Consider the following 25700-nt stretch of genomic DNA (forward strand, 5'->3'; position numbering starts at 1 on the left):
TCGGGTCAAAAGATGTTACTTCTAAAGAGTATCATTTAATACATTTGAGACATCATCCATATAAAGTTAGCGTTACTTTTAAAAATTAGAACCTTAATATAAACCAGTAAAAAATGGGTCTGACCGAGCCTTGGGCAACCCCTGGGGAACCCACCCCAACTCGGGCAGGAGTGAGTAGCCCAGCCCCCGCCCCAACTCGGGCAGGAGTGAGGCAGAGTGGAGTAGGGCCGGCCTTCTCGAAGCCAGCCCCATGAGGCAGAACACTGACTCCAAGGGAGGGCCAAGAGGGACACAGAGGGGACAGCCTCTGTCTGCTCGGAACAAGCAAAGGCTCTCAGCTTCCCAGCCCAGCTGTGCCTCCTTGCTCTTTTCTGCCCCAGACTGTGGCAAAGCCCTTCCCACAAGTCTGCTCCAGGAGCATTAAGGGCAGGCTCACCAGGCCACCGATGAACGAGGGGCCTGGGCTCTTAGGGCAGAGAGGGGAGGAGAAACAGGAAGGAGGGCTGGCGTGGTGAGGCAGGTGTGGGAACCCCGGCCACGTCCCAGTAAGGGCACGCTCACAGCAATGGGGTGCGTGTGTGTGTGTGTGTGTGTGTGTGGCCGGGGGGCACCAGCAGAGGCTGAGGGGGGTGATGGGCGAAGCCTGAGGACCTTGGGAAAGAAAGAAGCCCACCCCTAGGCGGTGGTCCCGCCAGCAGGGGAGCGACGGGCGGGCATGGCCCTGAGCCCCTGAGCTGCAGAGAAGCCCGTGCGCGGAGTGTCCCCCAGCCTGAGGAAGGGGGCGCCTCGCCGCCCCGGGGGAACCCGCCTTTGTGACCGTCTCGCCTGGTGGAGGGAGGGCCCGGGCCCCTGGCAGTGGGTCTCCGGAGGGTGGGGGAGGGGGCGCTCTGCAGCCCGGGCCCCGGGCCCTCAGCGCCCCGTGAGCAGCAGCGATGCCCCGCCCGGGGGGGCAGGGGGTCAGTGCAGCACCTGGTCCAGCTCGTACTTCTCGCAGAAGCGGCTGGTGAAGGGGAAGCAGGTGAGGTACTCGATCCAGGGCCAGTGCACGGGGTAGACGTAGAGCCAGATGACCAGAGAGGCGAAGAGGCCGGCGAAGACCAGCAGCGAGACCAGGATGAGGGCCCTCTTGCGGTACTTGTCGCTGGTGCCGAAGGTGATGTAGGGCAGGAAGGCGAAGGCCAGCAGCAGGCCGCTGAGGAAGCCGAAGATGTGGGCGATGTTGTCGATCCAGGGCAGGAGGCCGCAGACGAACAGGAAGAGGACGATGGCCGACAGGTTGAAGAAGGCCTTCCAGGGCCGCTCCAGCAGCTGCCAGCTCTGGAAGAGCTCCACGAAGAGGCAGGCAAGGAGGCCGAACTGCGACCCGGCCGGGCCCACCTGGGGCGGGTGGGGGAGGGGAGAAGGGTCATTTCCATGCGCCCCAGGGGGAAGCCTGGAGCCCCCGGGGGACCTGGGTCAGCCTATGGGTGGGCTCCTCCCAGGCGCGGGGACCCTGAACCTGGGGTGGGGGCGGGGACGGGGTCAGGGAGCAGCCGCAGCAGCTGGGCCACAGCTGGGCTTGCGGCACCCACGTTTTCTGCAAACTCTGAGGACCTACTACGGGCCCAGTGGGTGGTCAGTGCAATCAACGCGACAGACAAGCCCACTCGAGGCAGCGAACGGCGGGACAGACAGACCCTGAGCGAGCCAACAGCGTTAGACTGAACCGATCAAAAAACTCGCTGTTTCTGTGAGTCTAGAGTGGCTGGGCGTTGGCGATTCCATACAGCTCAACCCACAGTTACGTGACAGGCAGGTAAACAGGCAGGGGCGTGGTCACAAAGAGAAACGAAGCAGAGGCGAACAAAAGGAGGGACAAGATCTGGGAAAGTCGGAAGGGATGCCTGAGCATGACCCAGGGGCAGTGCTGTTCCCCTGCACCCGGGGATTAGGGGATCGGCCAGTAAGCCCACAGCTTAGCTGTCCATCTGCTGTTGAACCTGGCGTGGGAGGGCGCCGTGTGTCCCTGTGGCAGAGCCAGTGGGGGGGTGGGGGCGGGGGAGCAGCAGAGCCGGCCCCGCCCCCCGCCCCGCCCCTCCGAGTGCCTACCTCCGCCCGGTAGGGGAGGAAGAGGGCACTGGCGAGGTTGCCGGTGATGCCGCTGAGGATAAAGATGATGGCGATGCGGTGCCAGCCGGCCAGCTTCTCCAGGTCCCGCAGGATGGTCATTTGGAAGACCACCGACACGAAGCAGTGCACCACGCTGGGGAGGGGGGCGCACCAGGCATCAGCCGTCCCGCCTCTGCCTGCGGCTGCCAGCCAGGCACCGCAGGGGCAGCGGGGTCTGGAGGCTCGTGGCGGCTGCGCGCTGGCCCGGGAGCCCTCCTCCAGGGGTCTGGGGGGCGGGGGCGGGCAGACATCACAGGGGCCTGGCGGGGAGAGGCGGGCAGCGAGGGGCCTTTTACCCAGCGTGGAGGAACAGAGACAGCCAGAGCCTGTAGAACTGATCTGGGACCTCGGGGTTGAGGAAGGGCAGCAGCCCACACACCTTGTCCAAGCAGTGCACCTGGGGGCAAGCGCGTGGAGGTCAGTGCCCTCGACCCAGCTGGCCCTGACGTGGGGGGGGGGGGGGCAGAGCCGAGTACCTGCTGCGGGAGGGAACGCACAAGGCCAGCTCCAGCAGGCTGCGGCGCTCACCTCCTTACGCTCAGGGCCCCCGCCAGGCCCTGCCTCACCTGGGAGCAGAGTGTTGCCTCTTCGTGGAAATAGCCGTGCATGAATTCACAGTATTCCCGGGTGGTGATCTCACAGCTGGGGGGACAAGGAGGCCAGGGGATGCGTCAGGGCCCATTCACCTGCTGCTCGAGGCCTGGCCACAGCAGGCATCGCTGGCAGGAAGGGGGTGCCGCTCTGCGGGGACCACAGCTCCTGGGCAAGCTCCCTTTCATTCTACTCACGCCACGGGTGACCCCAGAGTCACCAGGTAGGGAGGACACTGGCCCGGGGTGGTGGGTGGTGCCACAGGATAAGAGGAAGCTCTGGGCAGGGTGCCCGGGGCAGAGTGCCCGGGCTGGCTCACCTGCCCTTGGTGCCGATGCAGCACGGGCGGCCCCTGATCTGGCAGTCTATGTGCAGGAAGCCCGTGCGGTTACTCTTGGCCTGCTCCGTGCAGATCTGCCGGGACAGACACCGGGTTGGGCCCGGGCAGCGGCAGGCACCCCCTCCCTGCCCTTCCTAGACCATGCTCCACCCCGGACACTCACTGGCCACTTGGTGATGTCGTCGGGCCAGATGTGGGCGCCGCTAGAGGCTGGCTCCTCACAGGTTCTGGAGGCAGGGGTGAGAGGGGGCAAAATGAGGAGCTGTGCCCCGCCCCCCAGCCTGCCACACTCCCCTCCAACATCCCTGCAGGAGCCACGGGCAGGATACGCAAGGCCGTCTTCTCATGGGTGGCCCAGCGGTGGGCCACCCTGGGACCGTACCTAGGGTCCTGATGGCACACTGCCCCCGATGTCCGCCTCTGGCCCAGATCAGACTTGTCCATGGGGGGGCCCGTGTCATCCTGCCACTTGACAAAAGTGGCCAAAGTCTCCTGGAGGGTGGAGGAGGGTTGGTTACGACTAGGCGAATGTCCCCGTGAGAGTGGGCAAGGGACCCTCCAGGACAGGGGCTCTTCCCCTCGTCCCCAGGGCTCAGACCCATCTCCCAGACCTCTACCCCTGGCTGACGTTCCCAAGACCTGGCTTCCGCTCCTCTGGGGAGGTCGGCACCCTCCCCGTGCTGGCCCGTGTACAGGGGTGTGTGGGGCCGGGAAGGAGGGAGGGGATGGTCCTCCAGGGGCCCTCCCCAAGGCTAGGGCAAGCGGAGGGCTGGCCCTACCGAGCAGTCTTTCCGCTGGGTCTGGATGCAGCCTGAGTGGTCGTTCTGGACACAGCAGCCCGAGTCCCGCTCAAGGTCTCGCTCCCGAAGCACCAGCTGGTCGATCTGCTGGTCCTTCCGGATGCAGGGCGAGAACTTGGCTCCCAGGTGGATCAAATCGATCTGGGGGAGGGCACAGAGTAAGCGTGGGCCCCGACCTGGCCACTCTGTTGAGTCTCCCTTGAGAGCCCCCTGACGAGGGGGGGGGGTCCCCTGGGCAAGCCGGCCCCCTGCCCAGCTGGGGGTGACGGGGCCCGGGGCCTTCCTGCTGTGGTGCTGTCCCACCCGCCGGGCCCCTCACCGAGCTGGGGCCGATCCAGAAGTTCTCCTGCTGGATGTACTTCACGCTCTCATACACACCTTTGTTCCTGAGCACCTGGGGCAGAGGCAGAGGGAGGGGGGTCAGGGGGTTCCCCATGCCAGGGTAGGGCTGAGGGGAAAAGCTGTGGTGAGCCCAGAGCACCCTCCTGCACGGGCCAGGTTGTGGCCACGGGAGGGATTCGGTGGCCGACGACGCTTGACGCCTCTCGGGCGGGTGGGACCCCCGGCGCGGAGCACCCCTAACTTAGCCTGGCTCACCAGCTGGGTGGTGACGTGCTGGGCAAAGCCCACGGGTGCAATGCCATACGTGCAGATCACCAGCAGCGTGATGATGATGTGGACGAAGGTCAGCCAGTAGGTGAAGTAGGGCCTGGGGACACAAGCCTGGGGTCAGCGGAGCCAAACCCACATCCCATCCCTCAGCCTGTCGAGCCCATCCCCCATCAGCTCCCCTTCTATTCCCCTCCAACTCATCCTTGGTCACAGTGACATCACAGCCCCTACAGGGGGCGCCTGGGTGGGTCAGTCGGTTAAGCGTCCGACTTCAGCTCAGGTCAGGTCGCGATCTCACAGTTTGTGAGTTCGAGCCCCGCATCGGGCTCTCTGCTATCAACACGGGTCCTCTGTATCCCTCTGCCCCTCCCCCACTTGCGCTCACACTCTCTCTCTCTCTCTCTCTCTCTCAAAAATAAATACGCGTTAAAAAAAAAATGCACTCCAACATGTCTCTCCCCGCTTAAAACCCTTAGATGGCTACCTGCCACCTTGGAATTAAGTCCAACATCGCCCCCTCCTGCTGGCTGCAAGGCCTTACTGTGCCCACCCACATTCTTCTCTTACAGTTCCTGGAACAAACCACAATCCTCACGGCCCCAGGGCCTTTGCACACGGTGCCTCTTTTGTCAGAAATGCTCTTCACATCTCTCTTTACCCGGCTAACTCCTGCTCACGCCGGCTGCACCCCTTCTCACCAGTTCACTCTCATTCTCCGTCCTCCTTGGGACGCTTGGTATCCTTGTTATTACTTATTTATAATCGGGGTTTAACGTCCATCAGGTCACTGCCCATCGCACACTGGGAGGACTGCCCTCCTCCAGTCCTCTAACTTCCCCCAAGGTCTCTGTGCACATCCTGCCCCATGCTCCCCTCACTCACAGCCCAAGGTTCTGACCATCCCTCTGGCCCAGCGTGCCCTCCCGGTCTCTCCTGTCGGAGCCGTTCTGGGGCCAGTGGGGGAGAGCACCCAACGCACGCTTGTCGACTCACTGCTTTCGGGAGCCAGGCTGAGGACACAGGCCGAGGAAGCAGGGAGGGTGAAGAGGCAGCAAAGCGCCCGGGGACCCCTCCCAGGTGACGCACATGCTCGCAGGGCAACCCCGGGGACTCGTCCCTGCTTCCCTCACCCGCAGGGGGTGCTCGCCAAATGCCGGCTCGGTGAGTAAGGGGGCTGCTGCAGGCGAGGGTCCCGGGGAAGCCGGAAGCTCCCAGGCCTCCCGGGGTGGCCCTCGGCCCTCCTGCCCTCTGCCTGCACCCGAGGGCGGGGACGCCGCCCACAACGCCCGGAGCCGGCCGCCTCGCGGCTCACCGGTGGCTGTCGAAGCTCTCCAGCTGGCGCTGCACGGTGCTGCTGATGCTGCGGCGGTAGCTGCGGTTCAGCCAGTTGCCCACCACGCCCAGGCCGTAGTGCCGCCTCTTGCGGTCAAAGGCAAAGTGCTTCACCGTGGAGGCGAGGCGCCTGCTGCGCCTGGCCCCGGGCGCCGAGGCTCGGCCGGAGTCCTTCCTGGTGGGGGAGGGCTCTCAGCCTGCTGCCCCTTCCCGCACATCCCAGAAGGGGGCCCGGGAGGGACCTGCTGCGGGCTGGGGGAGCCCTCCCCCACCGCACCGCTTCCCTCCGCTGGGAGGAAGGCTGCCCAGAACTCACAGAGGGACCTGCACCCCATCGGGGGAGACCGGGGAGGCCGAGCGTGGGATCCCCCGGAAGTAGCTGGCAGAGAGCGGGGGAGACTCAAACACATCGTCGGGCATGGAGCTCATTTCTTCCTGGGGTGGGGTGGAGCGGGGGACACAAAGAAAGACAGCGTGAGGAGTCACTGTCCCAAATACTGCTCCCGACAGCTCAATTCAAGGACAGAACAGAGCGGGACAGGCTCTTGGGGAGGGAGGTGCAGGGCATGTGCCTGGGAGCCCTCATGATTTCCCCGTTGGCACCTGCCCCGCCAGGTCCCTGACGGAGAGACAGGGGCCCAGGAGCTCCGCAAGGCAGCATATCCCTCCAACCAGGGGGCCCTTGGATCTGTCAGGGGCTCCTGGCAGCGCATGATCAAGGCCAGGTCACCAGTCCTAACTCCCAGGCCACCCGGTACCCTCTTCCCGAGGCCCACACCCCATGCTTGCCTTACTAAAAAATGAGGAGTCAAATGTGTCTGCCCCATCGACCACGTCCTCCTCCAGGAAGCTGGGGTAGGCAAAGCTGCGTTTGATCACCCGGCACCGCTGTCCCGTGGCATCCAGCACGGAGCGCCCCTGTGACAGGGCAGAGGCACGGGCATCAGGCCCCCCGCTCCAAAGGGACTGTCAAGCCCATCCTCCCTGGGCAGGGCGTGGCCAGAGACAGGGCACCATCTTCCATAGCCCTAAAAGTAGCGCTCTCTCCGCAGTTGGCCGTTTTCCTCTCCCTGCTGACGTCCTGCCCTCTGACTTGGGCAGCTAGCTCGCCACCACTCGTTCCGCGCCCTTACTCCCAAAACTCGGGCCATCTCCCCCAGCCCCAGCTCCGCGGCACGGCACACCGTGCCCCTGCCCCCCTCTCTGACCCCCACGTGCCATGCCCCCTCCTACCTCCGGGCCTCTGCGTGGGCCCTTCCCTCTGCTGAGAAAGCTATTCCTCTCCTGGGGAACTTCTCCTTATTTTTCTGGGCTCAGCTCAAGTGGCTTCCCTGACATGAGCCCCTCTCCTGCACCGACCCCGGCACTTATCACACTGACTAGTGACAACTGCCCCCTCGGGCCTGGGGGCTCTCCCAGGGCAGGGACACTGGCTCCTGTCACTCTGCAGCCCCCGTGCCCAGCACATCGTAGGGGCCGAGTAAACTCGGGTGAACTGACTGCACATTTCACTTCCGACTTGCCCAGCCCGTGTCGGTGCAGAACCCGGCTTCCCAAACCCTGGAGCGCTGGGGCCGGAAGGCCATGGGCCAGGCCCCGGGCCTCTCTGCCGGATAACCTCATGCATCCGCTGCCCTTGGCACAGAGGGATGCGCCCAGGTGAGCTCTTGGGGGCCGCTGTGGGGGGACAGAGAGGGAGGGAGGGGCGGCGGGGGCCGGGCAGAGGCATCTTCACCTTGAGGAGGGCGGCGGCAGCCTGAAAGCTCATGTGGGCCACAGACATCCTCTTGCGGCGGGGCAGGTGGGAGTAGCCAGAGCGGACGCTGGTGAAGGATGTGAGGGACAGGACCCCGGGGGTCAGGGGCGGGTGTGGGGCATGGGGCCTGTCCACCTCGTCCGGGTGGCGGAACGCCCGTCCTCGGGCCAGTGGATCCACAATCTGGAAGAGAGGGAGGGAGGGAGGGAGGGAGCAGGTCGGGCCCCTGGGCTCCGTCCCCTGCCACTGCCGCCGCCCCTCCCTCCGCCCCAAACCCACCTTGGGCATCTTGCAGGGTTTTGGAGACTCGGTGCCCTGGAAGGACGGCACCTCCTGGCTGGGGAGCTCCAGGTCCCGCTGGCACGAGGCCTTGAGGCGGCCGTAGCGCACGCTGCAGTGGTGCAGGCTCCTGCGTTGCCAATGCTGCCGCTTCGCCTCCCAGTCGCCGCTGACCCCGAACCACTGGGCTGTGCCCCTGCGGGAGCCGAGAGCGCCGCGGGGGTGGGCACGCCGCAGGGACGAAGACCAAAGCGGGCCAGGGCACGTGCAGGGGGGACGCCGGGGGGCAGGGTGCCGTGCACGTGTGTCCAGGGGAGGGGATGTGGGAGGTGACAGCGTGTGTGGGCAGGGGATGACAGGCGACAAGGCACGTGTGTGTGCAGTGGAGGGGGACAGATCGGCTCCCCGCTTTTGCCCCTGGGTTGGTACCCAATGACCAGCTAAAAGGGGTGGGCAGGCCTCCGGGAGTCACTCTGTGGGCCGGTGCCTCCCCCCCCAGCCCCGCTCCTTGACCCACCCCGCAGGCTCCACCCTGTGACTTTCTACAAGGCACACATCGCCCTTGGACCTCAGTTTCCCCCCCGGAACACGGTGTTAACGGATTCCCACGTTCCAGCCCTGCAGGGAGGGCCGCTCATTAAGGCCTTCCCGCTCCTTCTAGGAAGGGGACCCAGGGGCCAGGCCCGGAGAAGGTCCGTAGGGCTGCCGGGGACGGGGGGGGGGCGGGAAGGGTGCTCACTTTCGAATGCTCTGGGACAGGGAGGCCTGGCGGCGGAAGCCTGGGCGCTTCTCTGAGCTGCCCTCCTGCCATCGTCCCCGTGGCTCCTGGAGGCTGACACTCTTCACGTAGGCTGGGTTCCTGGGCCTCTGTGGGAAGACAGGCTGGGACTTGGTGGAGCCCAGAGCCCGGGCTGGCTCTTTTTTGGCTCCCTACGTGAGAGCACGGAGAACAAGCCTCACCCCCAATTTACACGCCCTGAGCTGCTTTCCTTCCAAATGTAAAGTCACCATCTTCTAACTCTTCAGTGACCCCCAGCGTGATTTCCTAGCTCCTGGTTCCCTGTAGGAGGAAGAGCCCCCCGGGGTGAGTGGGTGGCACCAACACAGCACCCCTTTATGCCCCAGGACACTGTTTCAAGCCTGTTCTCAATGAGCCCTTTATGGAGCGCTGGTCCAGGCTGTTGGAAACGTTGCTCATTTCCATTCTCCACGGGAGCCAGGCGCCGCGGGGTCAGGCTGCTGATGCCCAGCGCGGGGGGCCCCTTCCCCCAAGTGGGACAGCCCTCGCCCCTGGGTGGGGTGGTGTGGCAGGGCCTAGGCAGAAAGGGAAACAGCCAGTCCTGGGTGGAACCGGGAGGCTTTCTCAGGACCGCACATCCCACCGGGAGACCCACAGCGATCACGGGAGACCCGGCACCTGCGCTCGGGGCCCGCTCACTGTGACATCTGGAAAGGCAGGAGGGGGCACAGGCCTAAGTCAGGGGCTACACAGGCAGCTGGGGCTCAGGCAGAAGGGGCCTCCTCCACCCGAACAGTGCTGTGTGGGCACGGCTGTTGTCTGGGGCAGGGCGGTGAGCCTCCAGGCTGCCCCCTCACCTGTCCCTTTACCTGGGGCAGCATGCTGGCCTGCTCGCCAGGGGCCGCGGTCTCGGGTGGAGGGATGGTGATGGACAGATTGGGCGGCTTCCGGCTCTGCAGGCGGCTGCTGGACACGGAGGAGACGCTCTCGCCATTCTTGTCAGCGGAGGCCATGGCGGGCAGGGGGGCAGCGCGGCTGGAATGGAAACAGGGAGGGGGGCACGAGTGTGTCGAGAGGTGGCAAGACAGGAGGGGACCGGGGGACCTTGGTGCCAGGGCAGGTGGCCCAGGTCAGGCCTAACTAACTCTGGGGTCTAAACCTCTCAACAAGAGACCGAATCTGACCTGGGTGGGGTATTATTGCAAGAAGGTCTATTTCTGTCCTTCGTCCTTCGTTTGCATTCCAGGCCGGCAGGGGCCAGAGAAATCCCCACCTTTCCACCTCCTCCCACTGCAGGACCACACCCAGAAAGGAGCCTGAGGGCAAAAGACTGAGCTGCCAGGTGACCTTGGCCGCCTTGTCAGCCTGGTCAAAGTAGGCCAGGGGCCAGAGGGCAGCTTCTTGGGACCCAGAGCCCTGCCTTTGATCTCGGGGCAGGGCCTGGGGGAGGACCAGGAGAAGGCTCCGGGGCCACCCGATGCGCTGGCCACAAAGAAGAGGTCCACAGCTGTGCGGGGAGCAGGTGCTTTCTGGGTTTCTAGCAAGGAAGTGGCTGCTCAGCCTGATTGCAAATAGAGAGAAAGCCACCACGCTGGTTCCTGTCCCCTGGGCTGCCTGGTTCCTTTTTCAAAGGTAACTGAAATTGCCACCTGTCTGGTACTTCTCTCTTTTCATGGAGGAAAAACGCTATATCCCAACCATAAAAGTGACATGTGCTCAGACCCAGAAGACCTATAAAGCAGAAAGTGAGCTCATGGCCTGCCTGTCACCCCATCTGCCACCAAACAGCCTCTTTGCAACTGGAAAAGGACACACATACTGGGGTTCTACACACGCTCCTGCCACAACTTTTCTTCCAGAGTGTGTGCATCTTGTCCCATCAATGCACACAGAGCTACCCTATTTTTCTTTTTTTTAATGTGTATTTATTCTTGAGAGACAGACAGAGACAGTGTGAGTAGGGGAGGGGCAGAGAGAGAGGGAGACACAGAATCTGAAGCGGGCTCCCAGGCTCTGAGCTGTCCCCACAGAGCCTGACGTGGGGCGGGGCTCGAACTCACAAACCGCGAGATCATGACCTGAGCTGAAGTTGGACGCCTAACCGACTGAGCCACCCAGGTGTCCCCTATTTTTCTTTTCTTAAAAAATGTTTATCTATTTGAAAGACAGTGGGGGGGGTGGGGGGGGTGGGGGGGGCACAGAGACAGGGAGATAGAGAATCCCCGAGCAGGATCAGCGCACAGCCCGACATGGGGCTTGAACTCACGAACCGTGAGATCACGACCGAGCCGAAATCGAGAGCCGGTCACACTTAACCCACTGAGCCACACCAGCGCCCCTAGATTTCATTGAGTGGAACACACCAAGATTAAACCAGTTCCAGACTGATGGCAGCTGAGGGTGTTTTCGGCATTTTGGATTTGTGCCTGGTGCTCACCGACACCCCTGCCCAGACCCAGACCGGGTCCTTGTCCCAGTACTAACCCAAGACAAACTTCTAGAAGTGGAGTTGCTGGGTTGAAGAGGAAGTTCATCTTGAATCTCAATGGATCTTGGGAAACGGCCTTGCCAGAAGGAGGTGGCAATTTACTGACTCCGCCGCGCCCCGATCCGGGGCTTTTGTACTCTCACTCCGGGTCACCAGCCCCCACTTCCCCTTTGACTCCACCAGAATCAAGGCCCTCTGCCTGTTCTACTCTCTTCCTTTCATCCCTCACTCTGCCCTTCTTCTGGCTAAAATCTGCAGCTACTTTCTCTCCCCACTTCCCGAAGCTGCTGGAGCGGGTTTGGTTTCTCCTCCCCTCCTGTAGGGCCAGGGGCGCCACATCCACCTGCTGATACAGCGGGGCTGACCCCGGGCTGTGCACGGACGCGGGGAGTCACACGGGAGCCCTCCGGGTAAGGGCGTGTGGGGCCGACGTGTGACAGAGGGTGACAGCAGCCACGTTTGTCCCGAGTCTGTCCGTCCCCTCCATCTCTACCTGGCCTCACCAAAGCTACCGTCTTCTCTCACCCGAAGGACCACAGGCAGCCTCCCGAACAGTCCACCCACCGCCCCTCGAGCCCCCACCCTCATGACCGTCCTCTACGTAACAACAAAAGTCACCTTTTAAAAGCGCCAATCACACCACATCACTCTCTGCTCAACAGTGTCCCGCGATTTCCCATTCTCCCTTAAAACGGAGTCCAAGCTTCTCACGGGAGCCTTTGAGCCCTGAGTGGCTTTGTCTCCTCCTTGCCCCTGACCCGGCCACTCTAGGCTCCCGACTGTCTTGCACCTGCTAAGCTCGGCTAGGGGCGCCGAGGGGTCACGGTCAAAAGCACGCTGCAGGTGGGTGGGTCTGGGCTTGACCTGCACAGAGGCCTGCACTTGACCACAGGTCACCCAAGCCCTCACCTTATAATGGGGGAAAAACCTCCCCCCCCAACCAAGAGAGGCGCCCTGGGCATCAGATGACAGAATGCACGACACACGCCCAGGCTGTGTGCGCACACAGAAACGTGGGCAGGAATGTTCACGGCAGCATGTTCAGCAGGGCCCAAGGGTGCAAATGACCCCAATGCCCATCAACAGACAAACGGACCAACAGAAGGTCCCACATACACATAATGGAATGATTAGTCACAAACAGCAGGGCAGCGCTGACATGGTCCAGCAGGGATGAACTTTAAGGATGTTTATGCGAACCGAAAGAAGCCAGACACAAGGGACGCCTGGGTGGCGCAGTTGGTTAAGTGGTCGACTTGATTTCCACTGAGGTCGTGATCTCATGGCTCTCATGGCTCTGTGCTGAATTAAATGTGAATTATAGCTCAATGAAGCTGTTAAAAAAAGTCTCAGGCAGGTGCTCCCCAAACGTCAGGCCTCTGCCTGCGCTGGTCCCTCCATCCCCACGTCAGATCATCACACGGTGGGACAGGTAGCTCCTTCCTCTCACTCTGGTTCCAGCCGGAGCGCTGCCTCCTCCGAGGAGCCCCCCTTGACTGCCTGAAGCAGCCCCCTGGCCCTCCCCTCCCTTCAAGTCTCTCCGTCACTCCACCCGGGTTGCCTCCCTCTCTCTCTGCCTTGTTCACTGCTGCGCCCCCACCTCCAGAGGAGTCCCGGCCGCAGACAGCATCAGTTCGTACATGTTGAAAAGCAAACAAATGAGCAAAGCGGTTGGTGCCTCGGGTCCAGCCCTGCCCCTCCCCCCACCCCCTGCTAACCGGGTTCCTACCTTCGGATCTGGGCTGAGCTCACAGCTTCCTGGGTCTTGTCGCAGGGGTCTTTAGAGCATGATCTAGTATGTTCTAGTCCTTCCCTCACTCTCTGCAGAAGCTCTGGGGTCAAGTTTCAGCTGTGTGGGCAGGTGGACAGACGCAAAGGCAGCCGGTTCCAGGCCGAGCAGGGCAGCTCCTTAGGCGCGCGCAGTCAGTCTCTAAGGAAGGAAGGGCAGACTCAAGCAGGCGCGTTGGGACCAAGGACCTTTTAATCTTCCTGACCTCAGTCTCTGCATCTGTAAAATGGGGTAATCCCACCGGCCTCGTGGGTGAGGGGTTAAAGGATATGTTCTCGCCACCTGGAGTAAGAACCCCTCTTGGCGGTGAGCTGGGTGCTCAGACGTCCGGGCAGCCAGGGGGGTCCAGCCTCAGAGGGTTTGCCTAAAAAGCCACCTGCAAGCCCTGCCCCCGCTCTGGGCTAGGCACCCCAAATCAGGGTGGCCTCTACTTTATTTTTCCTGTTTCAACATAACTTCACTACACACGTTTAACTTAAAGACAAAGTGCTGGCTGTCTTCTGATCAACATTTCCTTTCTTCAAAAAAAATTGTTTTTGGGGGGAGCGCCTGGGTGGCTCAGTCAGTTGAGCGTCCGACTTCGGCACAGGTCATGATCTCACGGTTTGTGGATTCGAGCCCCACGTCGGGCTCCGTGCTGACAGCTCAGAGGCTGGAGCCTGTTTTGGATTCTGTGTTCCCCCTTTCTCTATGCCCCTCCCCCGCTCACACTCTGTCTCTATCTCTCAAAAGCGAATAAACAATTAAAAAAAAAATTTTTTTTAATGTTTGTTTATTTTTGAGAGAGACAGAGCGTAAGTGGGAGAGGGACAGAGAGAGAGAGAGGGAGACGCAAAATCCGAAGCAGGCTCCAGGCCCTGAGCTGTCAGCACGGAGCCGACGCGGGGCTCGAACTCACAAACCGCGAGATCACGACCCGAGCCGGAGTCGGACGCTCAACTGACTGAACCACCCAGGCTCCCTTCAACATTTCCTCTCGATTAGAGTAAGGCAGGTATTTCAGACAGTGTTCAAATGATTCAGAAGTCGTATTCGTTCTTTTTTTTTTTTAGAACATTTTTTAAAATGTTTATTGAGAGAGAGAGAGAAAGAAAAAGAGGGAGACAGACCAAGCAGGTGCCACACTCAGCAGAGAGCCCAACGTGGGACTTGATCCCATGAACCGTGAGATCACGACCTGAGCTGAAATCAAGAGTCAGACGCTTAACCGACTGAGCCACCCAGACGCCCCACAAGTTGTGTTCATTCTTTAAATGATTTATCCAGGTCACATCCACACAACATACGATCAAGCATCTGAAGGTAAAGAACTCTGTGATATTTCGCTCTAGGAGCTCCTGCACAGGGCACACTCTGCAGCAGACCCTCGGGGAGCAGAACCCTGACAGCTACCAGAGGCAGGACAGGTCAAGTATTCCCATGCAACCAGGCCTGGCTTGGCCCTTCACACGCATTATCCCATTTTGTCCTCAAGACACCTTTCGAAACAGACATCTGCCATCGCTCCCCTTTTGTGGCTGGGAAGGGAGGAGGCTCAGAGGGGTTAAGTAACTTGCCCAAGCTCACACAGCCAGGAAGGGAACAGCTGGGTCTCTTTAAGAAACAGGAGCCACGCCCCACCCAGCCCAAAGCTAGAGCACACTGGGGGCTGGACGGCCCCCTATCAGGGTGACAGTGGAGTCCAGCCCAGAGGGAAATTATACTCAAAAGCACTTAGACTCTGTTCCTCAGAGGCCCGGGGTTACCAAGAGGGGCCCAAGGGGCTGCCGTGGGGCCCACCAGAGGCTAGAAGCAGGTCTGCGCCCTCCCTCTGACTCCATGGGGCAACAAAGGCTTCCAACCATAGGAGGAACTTTGGGGGGGGGGGAGTGGGTGCCAGAGGGGGTCCTGAGGAAGAGCTGGGGGCCCGGGATGTTTCTGCTTTGGGTTTGACCAAAAGACTCAAGCATCCTTTCTTCCGCAAAGTGCTGGGAGGCCCGACCCCACACCTCAGGGCAGACTGGCCATGGACGATGAGGCCGCCCAGAGATCACGGGCAGATGGGCCTTAGCGTTGGGCCAGCTGGCTCCTCAGATCCCACTTCGCGTCTGCTCTGGGGACAGCTCCCAGACAACAGCCTCACCTGGGGCCCCTGCACGGAAAGTTCTCCAATTTAGTTTCCTTTGGGACCAGGGTGCAGTGAGAGGGCACCAGGCAGGCACTGTCCTGGGAAACTAGCACCAAGGACGGAGGGAGGCAGGCGGTGGAAGAAGGCTGGGAGAATAGGGCTGCCGAGTCCAAGCTTGGGTGAGCTCATCAAGCATGTAGGATCCTTCTGGAACTCAGGGCTGGTCACACTTGCCTGGAGTAGATACCCAGAGCCCTTCAGAACCTGCCCCGACCCCCACCTGATACACCAGTGTCCCTGCAGATTCCCAAACCCCCACTTTCTTGTCTGAGGCCCTGCACCTGCCCTGGCCACACAAGGCTCCACCTTGTCTGCCTGGGCGACGCCAGGTGAAATGTCACCTCCTCCAGGAAGTCTGCCCTGTCACCAGACAGAACCAACCACTTTCTCACTTGCCTCTCCTGGCATTCTGCAGAGATCTGCCTGTGCGTAGGCCTGGGCCCTGGGCAGAGGCAGGTCTGGGCAGAGGCAGGTCTGGAATAATCAGGCCCCTGCTAAGGGCTGATGGGATGGGAGGCAGGTGGGAGGGGGGGCGCATGCATGGCTGCAGACTGTCAGTCCACATGGACCCTGGACCAAAACTACCTCCCCCCATCCTGCACCCAGCCCACTCTGGAAAGCTCCACAAAGTGCCCACTGCCCTGCTGTGGCTCTGTGACCAGATGCTGTCCCAGGATGAGCCCCCACTGGGTCCCCCATTCCCCCCTCCCCAGCACAGCCCAGACTCCCCAGCCTGGGACCCGCTGTGTTGCAGACCGTCTGTGCCACTGTCTTGACAGAAATAAGGGCAGACACAACCTTAGGCGGTAGGACTGGGGAGACTGGACTGGCCCCAGGGCACTTCTGGGGGTCACAGGGAGATGCGGCCTGGCCCTGGAGAACAGAGGCAGGGCTGCGCGCGTGCCTTCCTCGGGCGCAGCATGGTACCCAAGACCGTTTTCACCATCTTCGTGGCCAAGGCCACATCCTGGCCTGTAAAGAAACTTTACCCTCCCCCCTCTCCTTCACTGCTAAGCAAGGGAGTTGGACGAGGTGATGGCCCAGTATTGATGCCCACGAGGCCCACACGTTTAGTACAAAACACCACTTTCCCACAGCCCCTCTCCACCATGGAGGGGTGAGCCTGCTCCTGAGACTGGCCCCAAACTTGTGCAGAAGCACCAGAATCCCAGTTCCTTCCCGAGAGCGGCAGGGGGCAGAGGGTAGGGCCGGTAGTGTGGTGGGGTCATGGAGGAACCCAGACAGAAAGTGCTGGCGTTTTGGGAGCACCCCGCCCCACACATGTCTCCCACGCCCCAGAAATGCTTGCTCACTGCAGAGGAAGTTGTGACATCCTGGGACCGGGCTTCCTCCTGGCCCACAGTCACATCCGCTGCTCCAAGACCCCCCGGGTTGGTGCCGCGGCCAGCCTCCAGGTCGGGGTGGGGGGAGCGTGGAGAGTCTGAGAGCCTGTCCCACCCAGCGAGGCCAATGCCCCCTGCCCAAGCCGGATCCTGGCCTCGCTGGGGCCCTCCCCCAGAAGGACCTTCAGCCCCTGCCCAGAGTAGTCGGAAGACTTCGGAGGGGCCTGGGTAGGGAGAGGGGCCTGAGGGTGGAGTCCGTCCGTCGTGGGGTGGGGTGGGGTGGGGTGGGGCAGATCCAAAGAAAAAGTGAAGTGCACAGTTCAAATGACCCAGAGGGACCCAGGGGCTGACACTCCGTCACCCCTGCACCACGCCCACAACCAGTGGTGTGACCCAGCTGCCGGCAGCCAGGCGCACATGACAGAAATGCAGACTCAGAAACCACTCAGTGATGCCCACAGAAAACCTGGTTTCCTCACAAAGGGTGGGGCTGGGCACTGCCAGCTAAGCCCTATCCCGACAGTCACAGCCCGGCCTCGGCCGGAGAGGTCCCCTGCCCGAGATCTACCAGCACACATCCAGACGGGGCGCTGGAGGGGCCCCCAATCCCCTCCCCACCTGCCTGTCACCGACGCACCCTAGCAGGTTTCCGAATGCTCCCCTGGTCTTGCCCATGGTGGACGGGGTCTCCGGAATCCCCAGCCTCTGAGGACTTCACGACCCAGGGCAGGGAGTGAGCCGCAGCAGCTGACATCAGCGCTTAGCCTTCGTGTGGCCAGAACTGGGGACCAAGGGGAGGGAGGGAGGGAGGGACTTGGGCAAGGGGCAAGCATGCCCTCCAGTAGAGGACAGAGGGAAACCACTACCAGCCACCAGATCGGATCAGGAAGTTCAGGGGACCTCCTGGGGGGGGGGGGGCGGCGCAGGTCCCCTGAACCGAGGAAATAAAGAAACTGCCACTTGGCCGTGGTGGGTGAGTGGGCCACGGGAGGTCCAGAGGGAAGGGAGGCGGCTCGGGGCTGCAGGGAACCTGTCAGTCCCCTGATGAATCACAGGATGACAGGATGACGGCCTCTCTCCCCTGTTTCCCTGCCATAGAAACTGAAACCGGCCTGTCCCTCCGCCACAGCCCTTCTGGGAACCAGGTTGTTTTTAGAAAGCTGCGAAGAGGAAGCTGGCCCTCACCCACTGTGCAACCCCCAGGCAAACCCTGGCTTCTGCTGACCTCGGGAAGTTGCTCCAGCTCGGGGCCCAGGCACTTATGTAAAGGCGGTCGTTTGTCTAACCCGTCTCCCTACGGGCTTCCTGATGGCCAGTGACTCACCCGCGCACCTCCCTGCCCTGCTGAGTGGGGCCGGGAGCAAAGGCCGGGAAAGTGCAGAGGCGACTCTGAGGGCCGGGGATCAGGACTTAGGAAGGCAAAGGACCCGGGGAGATGGAAAGGGAAGGGACCACCACGTCCCCCTTGGAGGCTCTGAACTCCAAGTCACTCCCCGGTCAGAGTTGGAGAAGCCAGCAGGAAGTGTCCGCGGGCCTCTCCGTCCCTTCCGGCCAGCACCCACTTCCCCACTACACTGGCACCTGTGCTCAGCCCAGCCTCACCCTGCCCTGCACAGGGAGAGGCCGCACCCACAGAGGACCCCGGCCCAGAGAGCCCCCATGTCTTCACCCCCACACCTTTAGGGGCTTTGCTCACACTCAGTTCAGAAGGTAAAGAATGAAGAGGAGGGGGCACAGTCAGGGGCTCGAGGACCTGTTGGCTTGTCCCCACTGTCCCCACCAGACCCCAGGTTCTGGATTCCCCTTGACCCAGTTAGAGTGGCTTAGGTAGCAGGGCCGACCACAGACCCAGGAAGCGGGCCCCGGGCTCCAGGCTGAGGCTGTGAGCCTGTGGGAGTCCGGGGTGGGGAGGCCAAGTTCTTAGAGCACCGCAGACCCCGACGCCCCTTTGTAGTATGCATCAGCTTTCTCAGGACCGCACGCCAGCGGGGCGGGCGGAGATGTGAAGGCCCCGTCCTCTGCGGGGGCCCTGGGCCCAGGAAACTGGCTGAGCTGGATGCAGCAGCCGTTGGCAACATGCAGGGGCAGGCAGGCGGCACTCAATGCCGCCACGTGTCCCCAGCTGGACACAGTGCTGGGCCCTGCCCTCCAAGGTGCCCTCTGGGACTTTCTGGACTCCAGAAGCTGCTCGTAGAAGCACACGAGGGGACAGCAGCTGAGCAGGGGTGCACGTGCCCCTCCACACCCCAGGAAAGCAGCAGCTCCCAGAGCCTAGGGGCCAAGTGCAGCTTGGGGACAATAGAAGAAAGGGAGCACAGGGGCCCGTCCTGGGGTGCTCTGCCCAACGGCCCAGCCTCCTCTGGGAAGGTGACACGTTCTGTCCCAGTTCTGTTACTCCCTGAGCATCACAGTGAAGAAGGGAGGAGGCAGGGGGGCCAGGCAGCTGGGTGGCTCAGTTGGCTGAGTGTCGGTTGAGCTCAGGTCGTGCAGTTTGAGCCCCACGTCGGGCTCACTGTATTGAAGCTGAGGTCGGCACACGTGGAGCCCACATCAGGTCCTCTGTCCCTCTCTCTCTGCCCCTGTCCTCCTTGCTCTGTCTCTCTCTCAAACATAAACTTTATCTATCTAAAAAAATTTTTTTGTAATGTTCATTTTTGAGAGAGAGGGAGACACAGAATTCAAAACAGGCTCCAGGCTCTGAGTTGTCAGCACAGAGCCCGACGTGGGGATCGAACCCACAAACTGAGAAGCTGAGCCAAAGTTGGACGCTTAACAGACTGAGCCACTCAGGTGCCCCCAAAATAAATAAACTTAAAAAAAAAAAAAGAAAAGGAAGTGGCATCGGGGGTCCAGAGGCCCTGACTCTTTCTGGGCCAGATACTGGGGCAGAAGAGGCTCCTAGAAAGGAAGCACACACCGCTGGACGCCATGTTGACCCGAGCTTTGGTGCGGACTGGGCTTTGCTCCAAACAGGCAAGAGGATCTGTCTCTCTTAGGATCCTGCCGTGCAGGGAATTGGTTTTTGTTGTGTTTTCAAGTTTATAATTATTATAATTTCATAATCTCTGCATCCAACGTGGGGCTGGAACTCACGACCTCGAGATCAAGAGCCAACCCTTGAACCAACCCAGCCGGGTGCCCCTGGCAGTTGGGTTTTCACTGGCTGAGGCCCAGCCCATGCTCAGTGGTTGGGGGGAAAGGATGGGGTCCAACATCGGTTGGGGAGCAGGGCGGGCCTACTTCACCCCTGCTGGAAGCTCCCTGACACCGAGGGGTGACCAGACTGTTTCCAGACAGGACCACACTCAGTACACAGAGCAGGCTCTGTCTTGAGTTTGCGAGGGTGGGGTCCACCTACTTTCCACCCACCTCCTTGTGGCCTGGCTCCAGATGGTGAAAAGACGGTCCAACTGGGGCACCTGGGAGGCTCCGTCGGTTAAGTGACTCTTGACCTTGGCGTAGGTCGTGATGTCACGATTCATAGGTTCAAGCTCCAGCTCAGAGCCTACTTGGGATTCTGTCTCTCCCTCTACCCCTTCTCCCCTTTCTCTCTCGTATGCTCTCTCTCAAAAGAAAAAAACAAACACTGTCCAACTGGGGGAGACAGGGGCCCAACCCTAAATGCTGTGTGCTGCAGGCAAGCCACTTCACATCTCTAACCCTAGTCTGTTTATGCATAGCCTCCCGGGAGTCTGAAATCTAGGTGGCTTTGTCACCATTAGCCAGGGCTCACTTGGGTGGACATTCAGCAGAGGGACAAAGGCTTACCATAGTTTATGGAGAGGTAAGCACCTTGCCCACGACCACTCAGCCGGAAGTCAGGCCCTGGGCTGTCCTGGGTCCCCCTCACTTCTGGAGGCCCAGGCCGGCCCCACGGCTGGGAGGGAGCATGCCAGGCAAACAGTTTTCAGCTTGTAAACAGTCATTAAGGAGCTAATAAACCTGACTTCCCAGAACCCTGCCCTGGAGCTTGCTGCTTCCCTCCAAGGGGCTGGTCCCAGCCCCAATGGCTGCTAGACCTTCAGGGCCCTTGGACCCGGGCTCACCCGGGCCATTCAGACAGGGGAATGTGGGGATTTGTAAACCCTACTCACCGAAGTCCCTGCGTCACTTTGGGGCAGCATGGATTCTCCTGTTGAGGAATGAGGAGGGCCGTGGGGAGGACAGAGACAGGACTCAAACCCTGGCCTGGCCACCTACTTGCTGGGAGACTTTGAGCAATTTGCCAGAGGAAACTGAGCCTCGGTTTCCTCTGCTGTGAAATGGGGGGATGCCTCCCCCATCCAACAGAGAGGACATGAGATTATGAATGCACAGAACCCAGGCCGCTATCGCTGGCCAGTGATTGGTAGCTTCTTTTATTCCTGGTTGACCACGGCTCACTTGGGTCCCTACATCTGAGCCAAGAGCCCCAGTGGTAACAGATCTCTATTTGACAGGTGGGGAAACTGAGGCTCAGAGAAGTCAAGTCACCTGTCCAAGGCCCCAGAGTTAGGGGGTAGTGATGTCTCTTGCCACCCAGGCACTGGTGAGGCAAAGCGGCCACAAAATGGGCCTGGGGTGGTGACCGAGTGGTCCATGGGCTGGGGGCGAGTGTAGGTGTGGGCCTCTGAGACTCAGGAGTCCCTCCCAGCAGCCCCTAGGCAGAAATGACATCACCTGGCACTTAGGTAGGGCTTCTCAGCTTATCACAGGGTTTTCTCAAACATTCTCTCACACTGCCCTTATCTCATCATCACCAGTGACATCAAGGGCTCAGGCCAGATTTTAGTGCCAAGTCCTGCTCTGGCCCCATCCCACAGCGGGTCCCCCACCTCCTGTCTCAGGCCTTCTGGGGGCCACCCTGGAGGCCTGACCTGGGGAGGGCCATCCGGAGAGGAAAAGATGCTTCCTGCCGTCCGGCAGGGGCGGGACCACCCGAGGATGCTCTTGGCACAGGCTGTGGGGCCGCACGTGGGAGGCAGAGGAGGCAACCAAGGCTCTGAATGGCTTACCCCGTTCCTGGCCCCAAGAGCCTGGCCGGAGGGAGCAGAGCTGAGGGTCACTGCCGCCATGACCCCCTCGCCCCCCCATCACAAAAGCTGGGGGGGGGGCAGGGAAAAGCCCCGGCTGGGAGAAGCCAACGGTTCCTGGTCTGAGACTCCACTCCCACTTGGAAACCCACCCTCCCGTTCCCTCTCCCCTCCGCCTCTCGGAGCTGAGGTTCCCCACCCCGGATCAGCCCCCCTACAGAGTAATTCTAGCACTGTTCCCCAGCATGTTCATGGAGTCCTCCCCAGAGCCCACGAGGCAAGGCCCCTGTCGTCCCCACGGGCCTGTGCCAAGGGCCACAGACACGCTCTTAACAGCAGGCGTGATGCCCCTATCGTGGCAGCTCCTACCTCAGGCTCCCGGCCTCCAAGACTTCATGTGCGACACCACTGGAATCCTCCCGGCAACTTGTCCCGAGGCTCTACTGTTACCCCACTGTATAGCTGAAGAAACTGAGGCACGGGCTCTAAGTGACCCTCATCCTACCGACCACTATCTCGTAGGCCACTGTGCCCGCCAGCTTCTGGGCCTTGCTTCTTGGCTCCCCACGCTGGGAAGCCCCCTCCTACCGCCCTCCCACCCTCCTGGCCGGCATCCCTGATTGGCATTGCCCACTTAGCTCCGACCATTTTCCTAGCACCCCGCCCCCACAACATGCCTTCTGGCAGCGTCTGAACAGCAGACAAATGACTCGTGTCTGGGTCCCCGGGTAAGCGCACACAGTGACGGAATGTGGACGCAGTGCTCCTACTTCCCTGAAGACGAGGTGATGAATTCTTATTTACACACCTCCAACTCCCATTAGGGAAGAAACAGTAACTTTATGGGCTGTGTGGGAAAAGCCCTTGTTTTCCCCCCAGTGACGGGACAGGTGGGGGCCACGTGCCCTGGCCTGTATCCTCAGAGCTGGCTTCGCCCGGTCGCCTTCCCAGCCCAGCCACCACGGGTGAGTTTGGCCTGCACTCCCAGTGGCCACTGACGTCCCCGCCAGTCCTCCCCCCAGCCTGGCTCAGCTGGATGGGAACCCGGGAGCAAACGGGTGAGCTCACTCCGGAAATTCCCGAGGGTGGCCAGGGTAACACTGCTCCAAAGTGGGTGGTACAGGCCGGAGGGGATGTGCAGAGATGGGGGGGGGGGGGGCAGGGGGAGGCCCTGGGAGAGCACATCTCCCCAGATGCCGCACCGCGAGACAGACAGGAGGCTGGGGCCACCCCGATGCTGCTCCCACTCGTCCTGAACCAAAAAGAAGTGGCAGGTGGCTCGCTGAAGTCACCCGGACAGGAGCAGGTATGGGCATGCACAGACACACCCCCTCGGCGTCTTCCTGCTCTTATCTGCCGTCTCATCGGGCACAGCCTGTTGTAGGTTGACGGGAACCCTCTGAAGGGCTCCAGCCACCGGTAAAAACACCACCACCGACGAGGAGCCAGGCTCAGACCCCGGTGGCCTCTACAAGGTATTTGTGCCGCGGTTAATTCCTCCTCTGAGAAGAACAGAAGCGCCCTCCTGGGCAGTGTGGGTCTGTGCGTGTATGGGATACCACGGAGACCTACAGCTCACAAATGAGCGAACCAGATAGGAGTCAGCTGGCCCTTTACCAGCAGGTGGCACAGGGTTTTGGGGCTGGGCCTGGGAACCGCAGCCCAGGTTCAATGTCAGGCAGGCTCTACTGCTTAACTCCTGAGCAGCTTTGCACAAGTCTTGAATGCTGCTTTGTGCCACGAGAGACACTAAAGACAGAGGCCCCTGTTCCGGGGTTTTCGATCAACGAAAAGACGGCAGTGCCATTCCAGCCCTTTGAAGTTTAAAAGCAAAACAGCCGACAATAACAAAAAACAAAACCCACCAAGAAAACCCCCCAGAAACTGCCACCTGCCCTCTTGCCCTGCCAGAGTTCTGGGGGGGGGGGTCCAGGAGGCCAGGGTCCAGAAGTGAACGGAACGTGGACAATGGACACTGTCAGGAAATGGGAAGGGAGGGCAGTGGAGTGGCCCGGGCTCTTGGGCAGGGACAGTGTCTTCATTCCATCCCATCCTTCTAGGACAGCCCTCCCCCGCCCCCCCCCCCCCCCCGCCCCAGCCCCTGAGAACTGAGCCAACATTTCTGAGCCCCATTCAAAGGACTTGTCCCTACCGGGGTTCCCCTGGCCTGCCCCTTGGCTAACATCAGGAGCAGGGGCTGCCTCACTCTGCCAGCTGGGGGGCCCGCCCTGGGGCCTCTTGTCTAACCCAGGGTTCCCACAAGCCACAGAGGACCTTTTTATTGTCGGAGGGAAGCAGATTGGAGAGCCACAAGGAACTAGAAGCCTGTCAGTCCTTGGATGTTATTTTCCTGGTGTAAATAACCAGAAGAGTTAGGTGTCAGGTTAGAAGGGAAAATTCCAGCAGGTCACATGGCATTAGGCGTCCATGCCTGTCTCAGCAATCCAGCTTTGGGAAAATCTATGAGAACAGAGTTGTCCCCATTCCCTCCCCCCCCCCCCACCAGGGGGATATTTGAGCTGGAGGGCTGTCCTGGCTCACCCTGCATGGGAGGCTGCCTTAGGGGTGAAGCACTCCGGGACTGAGCCTTGAGAGGGCCCTGTGCCCAGCCCCTGGGACTCAGCTCCTCCCCCACAGCACCCAGACCTGTTTCCTGTAGGGCCCCCGCTTTGAGCAGGGAAGAGGCAGGCTGATGGCACCAAAGGAAGTCCTATTGCTGGGGGAATAACTGCCCTCACAACTTAAGTTTACTCTGTTCTTCTCCTAACCCCTGGGGAAACTGAGGCAAGCAGGGGCAGTCCAGAAGTAACTTGACGGGCCAGGTGCGGCTCCAGGGTCTTTCAACCTCAGCGCAGCAGTGACATTTTGAGCTGGCTAATTCTCTGTGGTGGGAAGCTGCCCTGTGCACCGTAAGACGTTTTTAGCAGCATCCCTGGCCTGTACCCACCAGATGCCAGTGGTAACACTCCCCTCCTTCTCCTGAGTTGTGACAACCAAAATGTCTCCAGACATGATCAAATATCTCCTGGCACCAAAAATCAGTCCCCCGCTTGCCCCTCTGCCCTCCCTACGAAGTGGCAGGAACACAGAGGCTGGGCTCATCCTTTTACCAGCAAATGTCACGAACGCGGGGTCCTAAATTATTTGCGAACCAGAAGCCAGTTCACGTGTGGGGTCATCTGGCAAGTCTCCCCCTGGGCCCCCTTTAGCCTTTCACTCAGTCAGGCAGGGGCTGAGACCTCAGCTTCCCCTCTGCCCTGGGATGGGAGAGTATGTCTAGCAGACATAATCCTTTCTAACGCGCACCTAACCCAAGGCCCTTGGAGCAACAGAGGGGACTGCTGGGTCCAATTTCTGAGCTCCGACCTAAACTTGCTGTGAGTCCACTCTCCCGCACCTGTTTCCACCCTGGCGAGGCTGAAAGCGGCCAGGCGGCGGCCCGCTGCTCGTCCAGGAAGAGAAAGGGGAGGGAAGGGTCTGAGTTCCAGGAGCTTCTGAAACGAAGGCGAGACTGCGCGGTCCCGTACCCAGACAGTCCCCTCTCTTCCTCCCGGGGGCTTTACACTTCTGCTCAATCGTCGTGCCCCCTACATCTGGTGACCCGTGGCCAAGGGACCTCTTAGGCGTCTCGCCCCAGCCGAACCCCAGGGACCGGCAGCCCGGGTTCAGCAGCCCCGTCCGAGCCCAGCCCCGGCCTCTAGCCTCGGGCGCGGCCCACGTGGGGCCCGAGCGCTCCGCAGGTCGGGCGCCCTCGCGGGCCCCGCACAGCAGCCCCAGGCCGGGCCCGCGCCGGACCCCGCGGACCCCTCTGACGTCTGCGGCCCGGCCGCCGCGTGCCGAGCTCCGCCCTTCACCCCGCGCTCACCTCCCTGCGGCCCCACGTCCCCGGGACGCAGCTCCGAGCGGCGCCGGCCAGCGGCTGGGCGGTGGCTCCTGGGGGCGGGGCCCCGGCGCTCCGCCTCTTCCCTACCTGCGCGCGGGCGGAGGGGGCGTGGCCTGGCGGTCTGGGGCGGGACCGGGCGGCCCCGGCGACCTGGGGCGGGGCCTGGCGGCCTGGGGGCGGGGCTCCGGGCGGCGCGGGAGTAGGCTGCCCGCCCCGGGGCGCCGGGGGGCGGGGCTCGCGCCCCTCGCTCTGCGCTCCGATCCCTGGTTTGGGGGCGGGCGTCCCCGCCTGGGGAGAGCCCTGTTTTCTACGGGAGCCGGTCTCTTCCAGGCGTCGTCCTCTCCTCCCGGGACAAAGCGCATGATCTAGGTCTGAACTGCCATCACGTCACCCCTCCCCCCCCAAGGAATAGGCACTCCAG

The 25700-nt window shown here is 61.5% G+C and overlaps 1 protein-coding gene across 3 annotated transcripts; it reads right to left on the minus strand.

Annotated features, from left to right (window-relative positions):
- Positions 1-15: 15 nt before the first annotated feature.
- Positions 16-25385, minus strand: RHBDF2 (rhomboid 5 homolog 2). Of its 3 annotated transcripts, none has more exons than XM_045489709.1 (19): positions 25262-25385; positions 12815-13013; positions 9467-9632; positions 8598-8725; positions 7859-8054; positions 7559-7762; positions 6613-6741; positions 6140-6258; positions 5804-5998; positions 4477-4588; positions 4199-4273; positions 3859-4020; positions 3462-3571; positions 3243-3306; positions 3059-3153; positions 2715-2790; positions 2445-2545; positions 2089-2242; positions 16-1377 (listed from the first exon to the last, which is right to left on the minus strand). In XM_045489709.1, the coding sequence occupies exons 3-19, from the start codon at positions 9608-9610 to the stop codon at positions 958-960; spliced, it is 2484 nt and encodes an 827-aa protein (XP_045345665.1). In that variant the 5' UTR covers positions 9611-9632; positions 12815-13013; positions 25262-25385; the 3' UTR covers positions 16-957. The 3 variants fall into 3 exon arrangements, with proteins under 3 accessions (XP_045345665.1, XP_045345666.1, XP_045345667.1); XM_045489710.1 differs by lacking the exon at positions 25262-25385 and adding an exon at positions 20479-20538; XM_045489711.1 differs by lacking the exon at positions 25262-25385 and adding an exon at positions 19754-20390.
- Positions 25386-25700: the final 315 nt, after the last annotated feature.

Source organism: Leopardus geoffroyi, chromosome E1 (assembly GCF_018350155.1).
Source record: "Leopardus geoffroyi isolate Oge1 chromosome E1, O.geoffroyi_Oge1_pat1.0, whole genome shotgun sequence".
NCBI classification, from domain to species: Eukaryota; Metazoa; Chordata; class Mammalia; order Carnivora; family Felidae; genus Leopardus; species Leopardus geoffroyi.

What these genes read in the sequence shown, in the direction of transcription:
- RHBDF2 (XM_045489709.1), bottom strand. Translation starts at nt 9,610, where the DNA reads ATGGCCTCCGCTGACAAGAATGGCGAGAGCGTCTCCTCCGTGTCCAGC. An exon ending in AGGCAACACTCTGCTCCCAG is followed by an intron (nt 2,546 to 2,714) that starts GTGAGGCAGGGC and finishes GCTTGCCCCCAG; the next exon opens with GTGCACTGCTTGGACAAGGT. An exon ending in TCTCTGTTCCTCCACGCTGG is followed by an intron (nt 2,243 to 2,444) that starts GTAAAAGGCCCC and finishes CCCCCTCCCCAG; the next exon opens with CGTGGTGCACTGCTTCGTGT.